Raw genomic sequence first — 17,335 nt, forward strand, 5'->3', positions numbered from 1 at the left:
AAGTTCAAAAAGCTGACTGTGCTAGGAATAGACTAGGAAATGTGCGGTTTGTCCGCCGGACTTTGCAGCGAAGGTCTGCCGGACTTTCTGAACGAGCGGACCTGCCCACACACGACCGGACTTTTCCGGCGGACAATCCGCCGGACTATGGCGGGAGTCCGCCAGACTTTTGAAATGAACGGACTTGCCCACACACGGACAAAAGTCCATTCATTTTGAACGTGGCTCCAAGGTAGACGGGACTAAGAAAGGAAGTCAATGTCACTGCCTCCATGGCGAGATTGACACCTTGCTAGCCCCGTCACCTGGTATGGGCTTAAAGGGGAACCCCTATGCCGAAAAAACGGCGTGGGGGTCCCCCCCAAAGTCCATAGCAGACCCTTATCCGAGCACGCAGGCTGGCCAGTCAGGAAAGGGGGTGGGGACGAGCGAACGCCCCCCCCCCTGAGCTGTACCAGGCAGCTTGCCCTCAACATGGGGGGTGCTTTGGTGGAAGGGGGGGACCTGCAGCCCCCCCACCCCAAAGCACCTTGTCGCTATGTTGATGAGGACAAGGGCCTCTTCCGACGACCCTGGCCATTGGTTGTCAGGGTCTGCGGGCGGGGGGCTTATCGGAATCCGGGAGCCCCCTTTAATAAGGGGGCCCCTAGATACCGGCCCCCCACCCTATGTGAATGAGTATGGGATACGATGTACCCCTACCTATTCACCTGGTGAAAAAAGTGTAAATAAAAAAACACAACACAAGTTTTTAAAATAATTTATTAGACAGCTCCGGTGGTCTTCTTCCGTCTTGGGGGGGTCTTCTCGCCGGACTCCTCCGCTATCTTCTGCTAGCTCTTTTACTCTACTACTCTTTTATAAGAAAATAGCGGGGGCCTGGCAAGAAGAACCGAAGAGCAGGACAAGACCCCGAAGTCAGAAGAAGATCCCCCGGACGGCTGCGGCGACGACGTAGAAGAAAGCCGAGCTCCTCCGCTAGTAAAATAGCTAGCAGAAGATAGGGGAGGAGTCTGGAGAGAAGACCCCCCAAGACGGAAGAAGACCACCGGAGCGATCAAATTAATTATTTTAATAACTTGTGTTGTGTTTTTTTATTTATACTTTTTTCACCAGATGAATGGGTAGGGGTACATCGTCAGGGTACAGGCAGAGATTGCCAACCCAAGATTAGGCAGATAAGCAGAAGGCAGAGCAAAGGCAGGCCAAGGTCAGCACATGTAGCGTTCAAGCGAAGTCAGGAGCAAGCCGGGTTAAACACAGAAGTCAGTAGAATCTGATACAAGAACACGGGTACAGCTGCAGATCAGACACCAATGGACAAGTGCAGCTGCTGCACTTATATAGGCCACTTGGTACCAGTGCCAAAAGCTAATGAATATATGCACATAGGCACAGTAAGACGGGCACCAGCAGGCCAAGTTGCATGCGCCATGAAACTTGAGCTGTGCTATGGCCAGCACATTTCAGACAGCTACCGTTCTCTTTGACAAGGTTGCATAAATGAAATACTATTGGCTATAATATTTATCTTCTTTTTGTCTTCGCTCTTCCTGGGTGTTCCTCCAGGTTACTGTGAAAGTTCAGGAAACAACTGCCTCCCCCTGGAGTACTGGAAAGCGGGGTTCATCTATCTACAAGCCAGCATTGACTCGGCCATTGTTGAGGTGAGCCAAAAGCCATTTCTGTCCCATCAACTACTCGTTATACAGGTAGCTGTCTGATCAGTGGAGCCAGAAAGATCCTGAGGGGTAAACCGAATAAAAAATGGACCCGGTTTTTTAAAAGCCCTAACAACCACACTTACATTTCTAAGTGGAAAAAAGACCAAGGAAGGTAGCAAAGACAAAGAAGATGATCACAAATCTGGTACATGATAGTCTGTTCTATCAAAATACCTATCTTTAAATCAGTTTTAAGGACCATCTTGAAGAGGTATATGGTTCTGTCTTATCTAGCACCCCTCTACCCATCTTCTCCTGGCACTTGTTTCAGAGGCTGCTCCATTCCAGGGGATGTTCTCCACACATGGTGGACATGCTCTATGCTCTCTGTATTTGGGATCAAGGTCCTACCTTCGAAGCAGTCTTCAGGACCATCTTGAGGAGTTATAAGCTTCCGTCTCATCTAGCACCCCTCTACCCATCTTCTCCTGGCACTTGTTTCTGAAGGTTGCTCCATTCCAGGGGATGTTCTCCACACATGGTGGACATGTTCTATGCTCTCTGGATTTTGAATCAAGGTCCTTAAACTTTTACAGTCATTGCTGACTTGTCCCTTCTTATCAGAAACTATGAATCAGACTGAGACAGAAGTACAGTTAAATCATACTTGTTTAATAATAGTAAAAAAAAAAGGTAAACAGAGTAAACGTAGTCAAAACATATCCAGAGTTCAGGAACTGAAACAGATAGTCAGGCAAGCCAAAACATCAGGGAGCCAGAAGGGATGTCAGCCAAGCAAGTCTTTAACAGAAGCACAGTAAAGCATCTCTAGAGATGTGACCAAGGCGAAAGGCAGAGATCATCTGGACTGGACGGCTTAAGTAGGCAGGACCGACGAGCAGGATCATCAACAGGTGAGTCACTATGGAGAGAGTGGAGCTGGCAAATAGGTGACAGCTAAGCGGACAGCTCAGAGAAGGAAGGGCTGGGCCCAGCCCTGACAGTACCCCCTCCTCAACGACCCCTCCACCTCGGAGGACCACCAGGCTTGAGGGGAAAATGTCTATGGAAATCACGGAGGAGGACAGGGGCATGTACATCCGAGGATGGGACCCAAGAGTGTTCCTCCGAACCGTACCCTTTCCAATGCACCAGGTACTGTATGGGTCCACGGAACCTACGGGAGTCAACAATGGACTGTACTTCATACTCCTCATGGTTCTCAACTGGAACAGGGTGAGGACGTGACACTGAGGTGGTAAAGCAGTTGCATGCTCCGATCGGACATACTCCGATCATGTGTAGCCTACTCCGACGGACAAAGTTCCACGCATGCTCAAATCAAATTCCTAGACCAAAGCTATTGGCTACTAGCCTGAACGTAGTCCCGTTGTAATGAAATAACGTCATCACGTTATGTGCAATCGGATTTTCCGACAACTTAGTCCGACCGTGTGTATGCAACATTACTTCCGGTCCTCGTCCGGAATTACTCCGACGGATTTGGTTGTCGGAATCTCCGACCGTGTGTACAAGGGCTAAGTTTCTGAAGCACATGACAGACATCTGTGTGGTGGCTCTCCAGGGATGTGGAAAATATGAGGATATCGTCGAGATAAACCACCACACATAACTTCAACAAATCTCAGGCCAAAAGGCATTACGAGGTACTCATGATGGCCTGTTCTGGTATTAATTAAATAATGTAAAAACTACTGACACCAGTGGTGGACTACCAGGGTCACAAAGGTCGCACTTGTAACTGGACCCTGGTGTTCCACCACCGGGCTCAAAGGGAAGGGTCACAGCCAAGAGTCATGGGGGCCCTCCATGGTTTCTTGCTCCGAGGCTATGAACATTCCAAATACACCTCTGTCTTTTACTCTCCTCCTTTCCTTGCCCCCCTATTCTGTGGAGGCCTTTGTTCACACATTTCCTTCCTTTTCTGTATAACGGTCCAGATTTCCATGTTGACCCGATGAGGGTCTGGAGATTCAACCCATTCTAATTTGCAGAGCTACTCATCCTGTGAGACTGCATGCACATTCCTTCTATGTGAATGGGGGGGGGGGACAGATGTTACTAGGCTATTTTCTCTACAAGTTGAAGGTTCTTCATTTAAAGCAATAGCATGAATCAAAACAATATCATATTGTGGCCAATAGATGGAGCTGATGATCAAATAAGTACACTATATTGCCAAAAGTATTGGGACGCCTGCCTTTACACACACATGAAATTTAATGGCATCCCAGTCTTAGTCCGTAGGGTTCAATATTGAGTTGGCCCCGCTCTTTGCAGCCATAACAACTTCAACTCTTCTGGGAAGGCCGTCCACAAGGTTTAGGAGGGTGTCTATGGGAATGTTTCACCATTCTTCCAGAAGCGCATTTGTGAGGTCAGGTACTGATGTTGGGATGAGAAGGCCTGGCCTAGCAGTCTCTGCTCTAATTCAACCCAAAGGTGTTCTATCAGGTTGAAGTCAGGACTCTGTGCAGGCCAATCAAATTCCTCCACCCCAAACTCACTCATCCATGTCGTTGTGGTCCTTGCTTTGTACACTGGTGTGCACAGCCATGTTGGAACAGGAAGGGGCCATCCCAAAACTGTTCCCACAAAGTTGAGAGCATGGAATTGTCCAAAATGTCTTGATATGCTGACGCCTTAGCCCTTGTACACACGGTCGGACATTCCGAAAACAAAATTCGTCTGATTTTGTCTGACGGATTTTGTCCGAAACTGGTGTCGCATACACACGGTCGGACAAAGATGTCGGAAAATCCGATCGTTCGTAACATGACGACGTTATTTAGTTACGACGGGACTACGTTCAGGCTAGTAGCCAATAGCTTTGGTCTAGGAATTTGATCTGAGCATGCGTGGCACTTTGACCGATCGGAAATTCTCTACAAACGATCGGACAAAGTCCAATCGGATTATGTTGTCGGAAAATTTTTATATCCAGCTCCCAAACTCTGTTGGTCGGACATTCCGACGGAAACAGTCCGATGGAGCCCACACACGGTCGGATTATCCGACAACGCGGTCCGATCGGACATTTTCCGGCGGAATGTCCGACCGTGTGTATACAAGGGCTTAAGAGTTCCCTTCACTGGAACTAAGGAGCCAAGTCCAACCCCTGAAAAACAACCCCACACCATAATCCCCCCTCCCCCCACACCCAGGGCTGTCTTTAATATTGATTGGGCCCTGGGCAAAAATTTTCTTAGGCCCCCCCCCCCCTCCTCCCATGCAATTTCGCTCTCCACCTTCTCTGAGACATACAATAAATAGCAGCTAGACTTAAAATCAGTTTACTGTATCAGATAGGGCAGCTATTGCGATTAGTTGCCAGAGGTTACAGCATATCATTACTGCTTACTGGCTGGTTGCTAGAGGTTACAGCACTCCTTAAGGCTCACTGATTAGTTGCTAGAGGTTACAGCACATGGTTTCTGCTTGTTGATTGGCTACTAGAGATTACTGTACAGTAATACTGCTCACTGGTTGCTATAGGTTACAGCACATCATCTCCTCACTGCAGGGGGGGCATGATATACATATGAATGCAGCCTTTATTTACATATCAATGCCGTTGGCCTCAGCTATTTACATGTGCATGTCACTGCTATTTACATATGAATGCCGGTTATTTACATGTAAACACAGGGTCTGCAGGTGAGTCGTCTGTACACAACAATAGGGCAGAGCTGGGGAGCATTAGTAGCAGCACTTCACACTGAGATATCGGGACACAGCACAGGACTAAACCTCAAGGGAATGTAAACTGGGATAGTTGGCAAGTATGAGGCAGCTGCTTTGGGCCCCACAACATTGACAGGGCCCAGGGCAGCTGCCCCTTTTGCCCTGCCTTAAAGACGGCCCTGCCCACACCATAACCCCCCCTCCACCAAATGATTTGGACCAGTGCACAAAGCAAGGTCCATAAAGACATGGATGAGCGAGTTTGGGGTGGAGAAACTTGATTGGCCTCAACCCGATAGAACACCTTTGGGATGAATAAGAACGGAGACTGCGAGCCAGGCCTTCTCATACACATCAGTACCTGATTTCACAAATGCTCTTCTGGAAGAATGGTCAAACCTTCCCATAGACACCCTCCTAAACCTTGTGGACGGCCTTCCCAGAAGAGTTGAGGCTGTCATAGATGCAAAGGGCGGGCCAACTCTATATTGAACCCTCCGGACGAAGACTGGGATGCCATTAAAGCGTATTTGCATGTAAAGGCGAGTGTCCCAATACTTTTGACAATATAGTGTATTTATTTTGTCAGCTCCATCTAGTGGTCGTAATGCTACATGTTTTGATTCACTCTAGTCTGAAAGAATGAATAACATTTCACCTGCAGAGGAAATAGCCTAATAACATTTAATTTTGCCCCCATTCGCACAGTACAAATGTATATGTAGTTCCACAAGGCGAATAGCGCCGCATTAATACACCCCTATGTGTCCCGATAAATGTCAAAAAAGTTGGGATTTTTCCTTTTTTGGGGGAGTTTTAGGGCTTTCCAAAAAAATTGACATTTTATTGATCTTTTTCTCCCTTTACTACCTTTCTTTTAATAGAAGAATCATATAAAAATTGCCCAAGCTTAAAAAATACTGAAATAATCAGCAAAAATAATATTTTGCAGAAGAACACCAAGCAGTCGCTGTGGGATGGTTTGGCGGCCACAGAGGTGGTGAAGATGAAATCTTTGGATTATACAGAAAGGACGGTTCTGCACATGGGCACCATCATCTTTGACTTGAGCATGTGCTTCGTCTCGCTGTCCTATCTCATGACGCTGCAGATTACCCGGGAGAGGAGGAAAACCAGGGAGCTGATGAGGATGATGGGACTGAAGGATCTGGCGTTTTGGTAAGTGGCGTTGGTCAACCCAAAATAAATATATTCTTGGTAGGGATTCTTTATTGAAGATAAATAGCTCAGGTAGGGTGCCAATAGTGGGGGAGGTGGGGCAGTGACACAGTGGGGGGGGGGGCGCTACTGACTTTGAACAGTTCAGGAAGATCGGGGGTCACAAGCATGCCTGCCTTTCTGTACGCAGGTAAAATGGCCCCCATTGGTTGGAAATTTCCATTCTTAGAAGGTCTCCAGTATGATGTCATCATCTTGTATTTCAGGTTGTCTTGGGGGTTGCTTTACATTGCGAGTGCCATCATCATCGCCACCTTCATGGCTCTGGTTGCCACCACTTATGTGTTTGTGCAAAGTTCCTTTGGCGTTTTTTTCCTGCTCTTCAGCCTCTACGGCGTTGCAACGGTAAGTCTGGATGACGTGTTTGCTTAAATGAAGGCCACATTTGTAGGTTGCTAGTAGTATTGAGGCCAATTTAGTTGTTGGCTCTTCTGTAACCCTTGGAGGGAAGTTTGATTGCCTTTGGCTGTTCTGGGTTCTGCTGGTTGCAGGCTTGGCTGCTTCCCCCTGATTTTTGGTGGGTTCCAGAATGCCCTTACCTTGCATATTGAACAGCCCCAGCCAATCCTGAGGTAGGAAGAATGACCAGTACGTGGGTGAGGTTGTATAAATAGACTGGGCCCTAGAACAGCAGGATCCTTTCCTGTGGGAGAAGATCCAGCCTGAGGTTGTGGCCCTTTGGGTCACTTATTGAATGTTTGCTTGAGGCTACAGGGGTCCCAGCTCAATGAGAGCTTAGGGACCTGTGTCTGATGATGCTGGGAGTAGTTTGGAGGAAGTCTGCAGAGGATCTGGTCTGGAGGGTCACAGTACAGAAGCCGTCTGGTACTGCAGGAAAGCATTCAAATACCCAGGGCCCAGTGAGTACAGGCCTGAGCGAGATCCTAGAGACTGCCCTTGTTAACTCTTGGAGAGACTGCTTAAGGTCGTAGGCTCAGATTTGCTCCTTCATTGGAGTCCGCTGAGGGGTTTCACCCTGAGGAGTCCATCATAGTCAGAGAATGTCCTCCGTTATACTTTTCACCAAATTTGGGTAGGGCATTGTCAGGGCTGGACTGGGACAGAAATTTGGCCCTGGACTTCATCCAGACTGGCCCACTTACATTTTGAGTTTCCCATCAGCACTCCCTTACATCAAAGTGTCCCATCACCAGCCCCCTTACAACAGAGTGTCCCATCAGCACCCCTTATATCAGAGTGTCCCATCACCAGCCCCCTTACAACAGAGTGTCCCATCAGCACCCCTTATATGAGAGTATCCTATTACCAGCCCCCTTACGTCAGAGTGTCCCATGAGCAGCCCCCTTACGTCAGAGTGTCCCATGAGCAGCCCCCTTACGTCAGAGTGTCCCATCAGTACCCCCTTACATCAGAGTGTCCCATCAGCACCCCCTTACATCAGAGTGGCCCATGAGCAGCCCCCTTACGTCAGAGTGTCCCATGAGCAGCCTCCTTACGTCAGAGTGTCCCATGAGCAGCCCCCTTACATCAGAGTGTCCCATGAGCAGCCCCCTTACATCAGAGTGTCCCATGAGCAGCCCCTTACATCAGAGTGGCCCACTGAGCCATCGGCCCACCGGGAAACTCCCAGTAGTCCCAATGGCAAGTACATGCCTGGGTAGTGTATGGGCGGATTGAGCCTTGGGATACACCACAGTTAGTATCCCAAGGCTCACCCTACACCCTACCCTAGTTTAGCTACCAAAAGACATGCAGCCAATCAATAACATTTCATAGAAGCTTTACCATGTTAATATCTTTTCAGAAGTAATTTTCAAAATTCTGCCGAGAAGATCATGGAACGTCCTATTATGGGGTAACAACACGGTCTGCTTTGTCACAAGGGATTCCAGTGGAGACTACAAGTGGACATGTCAATACACATTACACAGGCACAGGCATAGTCAAGTGTTGTAACCATAAGGAAACCCTCTGAAACTCCACGCAGCCATCCCTGGAATGCATGTAGACAGGAAGTGTCTGGGGATCTCCAGGGCTGGTATCGAACAAAGGATGAAAAAAATGATTTTTAGAAATGACAGTTGCTTATGATACACAGTTCTTAGAGCAAATTGCATGTCACCTAGTTTACATCGTTATGGTTTCACAAGGGATCCTTACCATATAGGGGGCATTATAGACAGGAGGTATATGAAGGTAGTTTTATTCTCCAGCTTCTTTTTTATGAACTAAATTCAACCTCACTGATTAATCTTTTACCCATCCAGGTCTGTTTTAACTGCCTGCTGAGCGCCCTCTTCAGGAAGCACCGCCTGGCAGCGATTCTGGGGTTTTTCATCACTCTCTTCTTGTCTGCGTTGGGCCTCCTCCCACTGATGAACGCCATACCCAAATCTCTGGAAGTTTTTCTGAGCATTTTCCACCCCTTCTCCTTCGCCGTTGGGATGGTGGAGGTAATCATTTTATTATTGGGAGCTGTTTTTGGAGCTTACTCAGGGCTGAAGAATATTGCCCCACCCCCTAGAGCTTTGTGTCAATCACCAGAGCAGTCACATGGCAGAAAGGGGAGTAAGTGGCATGGTCATCTATACCTGAAAGTACAGATTTTCTTCACTTGGCAACTGAAGGGAGCAAAGGAAGGGTGAAGGAACGGTTCTTCAGGGGCGGGCATTTATGCAAACCTGTTCTCCTGCACTGCACAGGCAAAGCATCAGTTTGATTTAAATACACTTCAGCAAACACCTGTGATGTATGGGATGGACTCTTGTATTGTTGATGTGAGATGTGTCCATTAATGATGACTGCTCTGTGTTTTTAGAGCATTCACATGGAAAATGACCTTCAAGGGGCCTTCTTCTCAGACATCGGCGGTGACTCCTCCCACATACTCTCCAGCGCCATCTACCTGATGCTAGACTCAGTGCTTTATATCATCCTCACTCTCTATTTTGACAAGATTATTCCAGGTGATGACAGATGGCTGATATTTTTTCTCATCATTTAATGTTGGATCAAGGTGTTCCATTAGTAAAATGTTTCAGGTGGAGCACATAGGTGGAAATGCCAGTTGTGTCCAAGCCGCAAACATAAGAATGGAAGCTATTGCATTAACTTGTCTTGGTCACTGTCAGGGGCGTAACTATACGGGGTGCAGCAGTCACGACCGCAACTGGGCCCTGTGATGCAGGGGGCCCATGCAGCCCCCTCTACATATGGCCGGCAGCAGCATAGGCAGCTAGGGGTACCAGTGCACCATGCACACCTGTGTCCTCGGCCGGCTCCTCAGAGTACCCCTCTCCTGCTCCATGTATTGCCGCTCAGTCCGATGTCTGTTCTCCCCAGCCAGAGCCCCCCCCCCCGAGTCCGGCCCACACTGCACTGCATACTTCTCCCGGGTAAAGAAACTTTAAGCACACAGATGCAGTGCAGCCCTATGAGAGCCCCCCGGAGGACACTGCAGGCTTGTCTGCCAGCCCCCCTCCTCCCCCGTCATACACAGGTGATGAAAGGTCTTACTGGGAGATATGCTGATCGCCCGTCCAGCACACTGGATGGAGCCCAGGTCAACATGGATGAGTGCGCGGCCTACAGCTTGGTCATGGTGAGTGAGAGGACCCCATCCCCCACACACCATTACATACCCCCTCCATCTCCCCCTGGGGACAGGGACCCCTTCTCACGTGGGGACAGGGACCCTCACCTCCCCTGGGGACAGGGACCCCTTCTCACCTGGGGGCAGTTACTTCATCTGCCCTGGAGAAAAGGACCTCATCTCTTCTGGGGACGGGGACCCCATCCTGCCTAGGGACAGCCCCCAATGGGGCACCTAAAAATTAAAAAAAAAAAACTACTGATAGCAGTGGTGGAACTACAGGGCTCACAAAGGTCATACCTGTTACCACGCTCTGGAGTTCCACCGCCGGACTCGGAGGGAAAGGCCCTGGCTGGGGTTCAGGGGGGCCCTTCATGGTTTCTTGCATCAGGGCCCTGAAGGTTCTAGTTACTCCACTGAAGCCGGGTTAAACACAGAAGTCTTCAGAATCCAATACAAGAACACGGGTACCTCTTCAGATCAGGCACCGATGGACTAGTGCAGCTGCTGCACTTATGTAGACCACTTGGTGCCAGTGTCAGTACATACCCCCTCCATCTCCCCCTGGGGACAGGGACCCCTTCTCACGTGGGGACAGGGACCCCTTCTCACCTGGGGGCAGTAACTTCATCTGCCCTGGAGAAAAGGACCTCATCTCTTCTGGGGACGGGGACCCCATCCTGCCTAGGGACAGTCCCACAATGGGGCACCTAAAAATAAAACTAATAAAAAAAACTACTGATACCAGTGGTGGAACTACAGGGCTCACAAAGGTCATACCTGTGACCACGCCCTGGAGTTCCACCACCGGACTCGGAGGGAAGGGCCCTGGCTGGGGTTCAGGGGGGCGCTTTATGGTTTCTTGTATCGGGGGCCCTGAAGGTTTTAGTTACGCCACTGTGATGTCACTCTTATGATGTCATTATATGCACACTGTTCTAAAAGCCTTTACAAAAGTAACTCTATAGCTGGCTTTATTTTATCCTCATGGCCTTAACTATATTTGACTTCTTTTCATGGCAGATAAACATGGAGTGAGACATGAGCCGCTGTTCTGCCTGAAACTTTCATTCTGGTCAAAGAAAAAGAAGATGACCCCTGTACCGCTAGGAGAAGGAGAGAGCTTAGAGGAGGACTCAGGGGACTATGTAGAAAAGGTTCCTATTGAGTTTTTCGGAAAAGAAGCGATCAGGTACTGATTTTCGAGGTGAAGTCTCCACTTCTCTCCATTATAGAAGACATGCACAGTAAGCACCTTAGATTAAAGAGAACCCAAAGTTTGTTGACACAAACCCAAAATATTATATTTAGCAATGATCCAGGATGGGGAACAAGTTTTCTTTTCAACACGGTGTTATATACATGAATTGCCATGGAAGCGGCCATTATTGCCCATAATACAGTGCCTTGAAAATTCTGTTGATTCATGTAGAGCCTTTCTCAACCTTTTACCCCGAGAGGAACTCTTATTATTTTTTTTAGGTCTCAGAGAACCCCTGCTATAATTAATTCTTTGGTGATCATTGGAAAGAATGCTCAACATTGGTGGGGAGAATTGCAAAACACAGCTAAAAAATTAATCATTGGTGGTATGGTCCTGGTTCTGTTGAGTGGTGTTGGCTCGGGAACTATGCAGGCACCATCAGTTGGGAGGTCAACTAATGACTGCTTAAAGCGGGAGTAAACCCTGTTTCAAAAAACACTTACATTCCTGGCATGCCGGAAATGCTAACTTTCACATTGGTTGTGCTCTCAACCAAACGTTCAAACCATCCAATGGCTGGTTTCATAACTGATCACATGTGCAGCATTATGGCAGTGGAAGAATCATTAGAGGCCAAGATGGCAGCTTCCTTGACTGAAAATGATAGAAGGGTTTACTTCCACTAAGGAACCCATAAAAACCTTGTGAGGAACCCTAGTTTAGATTAGTTGATGTAAATTGGTCATTTTAGAATTGGGAACTAGCTCTGTATAGTGGGGTTGGCCTTGAAACTATGTAGGCAACATCAGTTGGGATGTCAATCAGCCACAGCTCAAGAAACCCCTAGAAACCTCTGGAGAACCCTGTTTGAGAATGGTTGGTGTAAATTGTGAATTTTAGTATCGGGAGCTATCTCTGTAGAGTGCTGTTGTCTCTGGAAGTATGGAGGCACCATCAGTGGTCAACCAATCACTGGAAGTATGGAGGTCAACCAATGACTGCTCTAGAAACCTCTGGAGGAACCCTGGTTGAGACTAGTTGGTGTAAATTGTGAATTTTAGTATCGGGAGCTAACTCTTTAGAGTGGTGTTGTCTCTGGAAGTATGGAGGCACCATCAGTGGTCAACCAATCACTGGAAGTATGGAGGTCAACCAATGACTGCTCTAGAAACCTCTGGAGAAACCCTGGTTGAGACTAGTTGGTGTGAATTGTGAATTTTAGTATCGGGAGCTAGCTCTGTAGAGTGCTGTTGTCTCTGGAACTATGGAGGCACCATCAGTGGTCAACCAATCACTGGAAGTATGGAGGTCAACCAATGACTGCTCTAGAAGCCTCTGTAGGAACCGTGGTTGAGAATGGTTGGTGTAAATTGTGAATTTTAGTATCGGGAGCTAGCTCTGTAGAGTGCTGTTGTCTCTGGAACTATGGAGGCACCATCAGTGGTCAACCAATCCCTGGAAGTATGGAGGTCAAACAATGACTGCTCTAGAAACCTCTGGAGGAACCTTGGTTGAGAATGGTTGGTGTAAATTGTGAATTTTAGTATCGGGAGCTGGATCTGTAGAGTGCTGTTGTCTCTGGAACTATGGAGGCACCATCAGTGGTCAACCAATCACTGGAAGTATGGAGGCCAACCAATGACTGCTCTAGAAACCTCTGGAGGAACCCTGGTTGGGAATGGTTGGTGTAAATTGTGAATTTTAGTATCGGGAGCTAGATCTGCAGAGTGCGGTTGTCTCTGGTTGACCACTGATGGTGCCTCCATAGTTCCGGAGACAACAGCACTCTACAGAGCTAGCTCCCGATACTAAAATTCACAATTTACACCAACCATTCTCAACCAGGGTTCCTCCAGAGGTTTCTAGAGCAGTCATTGGTTGGCCTCCATACTTCCAGTGATTGGTTGACCACTGATGGTGCCTCCATAGTTCCAATCACTGGAAGTATGGAGGCCAACCAATGACTGCTCTAGAAACCTCTGGAGGAACCCTGGTTGGGAATGGTTGGTGTAAATTGTGAATTTTAGTATCGGGAGCTAGATCTGCAGAGTGCGGTTGTCTCTGGTTGACCACTGATGGTGCCTCCATAGTTCCGGAGACAACAGCACTCTACAGAGCTAGCTCCCGATACTAAAATTCACAATTTACACCAACCATTCTCAACCAGGGTTCCTCCAGAGGTTTCTAGAGCAGTCATTGGTTGGCCTCCATACTTCCAGTGATTGGTTGACCACTGATGGTGCCTCCATAGTTCCAATCACTGGAAGTATGGAGGCCAACCAATGACTGCTCTAGAAACCTCTGGAGGAACCTTAGTTGAGAATGGTTGGTGTAAATTGTGAATTGTAGTATCGGGAGCTAGCTCTGTAGAGTGCTGTTGTCTCTGGAACTATGGAGGCACCATCAGTGGTCAACCAATCACTGGAAGTATGGAGGCCAACCAATGACTGCTCTAGAAACCTCAGGAGGAACCCTGGTTGAGAATTGTTGATGTAATATATGAATTTTAGTATCAGGTCAAAGAACATGTCCTTGGACTGGTTTTAGGTAATTTCCTCTAAATCATCATCTTCTCCCTTCATACAGGATAAGTAATGTCAAGAAAATGTACAGCGGCAAGGACAAGACGACAGAGGCGCTACGAGGTGATCAATTCCTAAAATGTTCACTTCTCATGTCTGTAATCCGGTTTACTTTCTATAGAATGGATCCAAACGAGGATCATTGTTCCACAATTCTGGGAAAAAAAAAATATTTCACGTTAGAAATGTGCACAATTGAGAAAGATTTGCGTGTTAAGTTAATTAGTTTGATTCCTCGTATTCACAATGTTAGAATGGATTCGTTTTCAGAATTCGTTTCGTATATTCGGATTCATTTTTTTATGTTCGTGATTTTCAAACCGATTCAAAATGAACTTGAAAATGAATTTGCGTTTGAAATGGAACTTATTGCAATAAACACAAAGAGATATAAAAGTGAAATAAGATGATGATTCCTACTTAGGCTGCTTTATAGAACAGAATTGAAAAGAATAGATTAGAATAGAATGGAAAATAACAGAATATTCTATTGTATTTTCTTCTATTTTTTTTTTTTTTTATGTTCTATTCCATTTTATTATTTTCTATTCCATCCTTTCATTTTCTATTCTATTCTCATCTATTATTTTCTATTCTGTTTTATGCTATTATTTTCTTTACTATTCTATAAAACAGCCAAAGAAGAAAATTATCATTTTATGACACTTTTATACCATTACTGTATTTATTAAAATACGTCTCCATTTCGAATTCAAATTCATTTTCAAATTTATTTTATTTTATTTTCATTTCCAATTTGTATAATTAGTTTATAATTTGTCCTATACGTCGGCTGTTTGAAGTAGAATACAGTTGCTATGGTAGCAGATAGCTGCCATAACCCCCGGTATCCTCTTCAACAGCGGGCGGTCCGCTTTCAGATAAAAGTGGTCTCCGTGGCGGATTCGCCGCAAGATCACTTTTATCGGGGGCAGGAGAGAGCCCCCCCCCCCCTCCTGCCGTGCTCCAGTCATCTCCGTAGCTTACCGGAGCCGTCGGTGGAGACGATCGGGGTCTTCTTCCCTGTGAGGCTGGATGCCGAGTGAAGGAAAGATGGTCCCCACTCAGCTCCATACCAATGGATGGAGGAAGCGACGTCAAACGTCACTTCCGCCTAATGGTCTTCAAGGGGAAATTATTATTTTTTTTTTTTGTAAAAAAATAAAAAAAAGACTTTTTTTTATTGCATTTTAGTGTAAATGGGAGAACTGGGGTCTTTTTGACCCCCCCCCCCCCCCCAGATCTCACATTTAAGAGGTCCTGTCAGGATTTTTGTCTATTACAAAGGATGTTTACGTTCCTTGTAATAGGAATAAACGTGACCCCAATTTATTTTTTATTTTTTTAAAGGACAGTGTAAAAATAAGATATAAAAAGTAAAATAAATAATAAATTTCTTTTTTTAACCACTTTCAGACCGGACCATTTTGCTGGTCAAAGACCAGACCACTTTTTGCGATTCGGCACTGCGTCGCTTTAACTGACAATTGCGCGGTCGTGCGACGTGGCTCCCAAACAATTGACGTCCTTCTTTTCCCCACAAATAGAGCTTTCTTTTGGTGGTATTTGATCACTCCTGCGGTTTTTATTTTTTGCGCTATAAACAAAAATAGAGCGACAATTTCGAAAAAAACGCATTATTTTTTACTTTTTGTTATAATAAATATCCCCCAAAAATATATAAAAAACCATTTTTTTCCCTCAGTTTAGGCCGATACGTATTCTTCTACATATTTTTCATTAAAAAAAAAATCGCAATAAGCGATTATTGATTGGTTTGCGCAAAAGTTATAGCGTTTACACAATAGGGATAGTTTTATAGCATTTTTATTAATAATTTTTTATTATTTTTTTTTTACTAGTAATGGCGGCGATCATCGATTTTTATTGGGACTGCGACATTGTGGGGGGACCCATCGGACATTTTTGACACATTTTTGGGACCATTGTCATTTATACAGTAATCACTGCTATATAAATGCAGTGATTCCTGTGTAAATGACACTGGCAGTGAAGGGGTTAACCAGTGGGTGGCAGTGTAGGGGTTAAGTGTTCCTAGGGGGTGTGTTACTAACTGTGGGGGGGCTGGGCTTTCATTTAGTGAACACTGATCTCTGCTCCAATCACATGGAGCAGAGATCAGCGTCACTAGTTGCTAGGCAGAATGGAGAAATGCTGTTTACAACGGCATTTCTTCATTCGGCCGCTCCGTGAGACGATTGCGGGGATGCCCACGGCGATCGAGTCCGCGGGTCCCGCGACCGGACTCACGGGGGTCCCGACCAGCGCAGCGCGCTCCCGATGGCAGGGCGGCAAATTTAAAGGGACGTACATTTACGCCCATTTGCCTGCCCGTGCCAATCTGTCGACGTACATCGTTGTGCGCTGGTCGGCAAGTGGTTAAGCGCCCCATCCCGCCGAGCACACGCGCAGAAGCGAACGCATACGTAAGTTGCGCCGGCATATGAAAAAAAGTGTGTAAACCAGACATGTGAGGTATCGCCACGATCGTTAGAGCGAGAGCAATAATTCTAGCCCTCCTCTGTAACTCAAAACTGTTAACCCGTAGAAATTTTTAAACGTCAGCTATGGAGATTTTTAAGGGTCGAAGTTTGTCGCTCATTCCACGAGCGGGCGCAATTTTGAAGCGTGACATGCTGGGTATCAATTATCTTTCATAATGTGTAAAAATTTTGGCTAAGTTTACTGTTGTCTTATTTTGTAATTAAAAAAAAGTGTATTTTTCTCCAAAAAGTTGCGCTTGTAAGTTCGCTCTGTGCAAAAACGGTGTGACATAAAGGATTGCAACGACCGCCATTTTATTCTCTAGGGTATCTGAAAAAAAAAAAATGATATATATATATAGTTTGGGGGTTCTAAATAATGTTCTAGAAAAAAAAAAAAGATTTTAACTTTTAATCACCAAGTCTGAAAAATAGGCCCGGTCATTAAATAGTTAATAAAACATTTTTTTTTATTTCTTTTGGATTTATTAAAATGTGTTATTACTGTGATTCGTAAACTCGAATACATCCGAATGTTTTGTAGCTGAATTCTTCTTAATATAAATTTCCCGTCATTTAAGGCTGAGGAAATACTGTCTGTCCTTCTGAGGAATTCCTATGTAGAAGACCGTGGGCGTACAAACATTCTCACAGCCAAGACTTAAGCTAAGCTTAATTATTCTGAACACATTGTATGTCCTGATTAAAAGCATTAAGCGGTCTAGTTATAATTAAAAAAAAAAAAAAAATTCTGTATGAACTTCTCAAGCATTCTCTGTCACAAATAATCCCCATTTATTTTTATAAGCGCCGGCTCCATCTAGTGGCCATGATGTGATATTTCCATGATTGAGGTATTACAGAAAAATACTGCATTATAGCCA

At 46.0% G+C, this 17,335-nt stretch overlaps 1 protein-coding gene across 5 annotated transcripts in view; it reads left to right on the top strand.

Annotated features, from left to right (window-relative positions):
- Positions 1–17,335, top strand: part of LOC143936205 (ABC-type organic anion transporter ABCA8-like) — a 394,203-nt gene that overhangs the window by 24,573 nt on the left and 352,295 nt on the right. For all 5 annotated transcript variants that reach the window (XR_013263631.1, XM_077460613.1, XM_077460614.1 and 2 more), the window contains exons 5-11: positions 1,570–1,667; positions 6,322–6,548; positions 6,815–6,953; positions 8,837–9,022; positions 9,388–9,535; positions 11,185–11,353; positions 13,952–14,010. Coding sequence is in view for 4 of the 5 variants with exons in the window: in XM_077460613.1 (XP_077316739.1) it covers positions 1,570–1,667; positions 6,322–6,548; positions 6,815–6,953; positions 8,837–9,022; positions 9,388–9,535; positions 11,185–11,353; positions 13,952–14,010 (1,026 nt within the window). In the remaining variant the exon portion in view is untranslated. The remainder of the gene's footprint in view (positions 1–1,569; positions 1,668–6,321; positions 6,549–6,814; positions 6,954–8,836; positions 9,023–9,387; positions 9,536–11,184; positions 11,354–13,951; positions 14,011–17,335) is intronic.

The sequence above is a fragment of the Lithobates pipiens genome, unplaced genomic scaffold, assembly GCF_037356315.1.
Source record: "Lithobates pipiens isolate NorthernLeopardFrog02 unplaced genomic scaffold, aLitPip1_a1.2 Scaffold_28, whole genome shotgun sequence".
Lineage (NCBI taxonomy): Eukaryota > Metazoa > Chordata > Amphibia > Anura > Ranidae > Lithobates > Lithobates pipiens.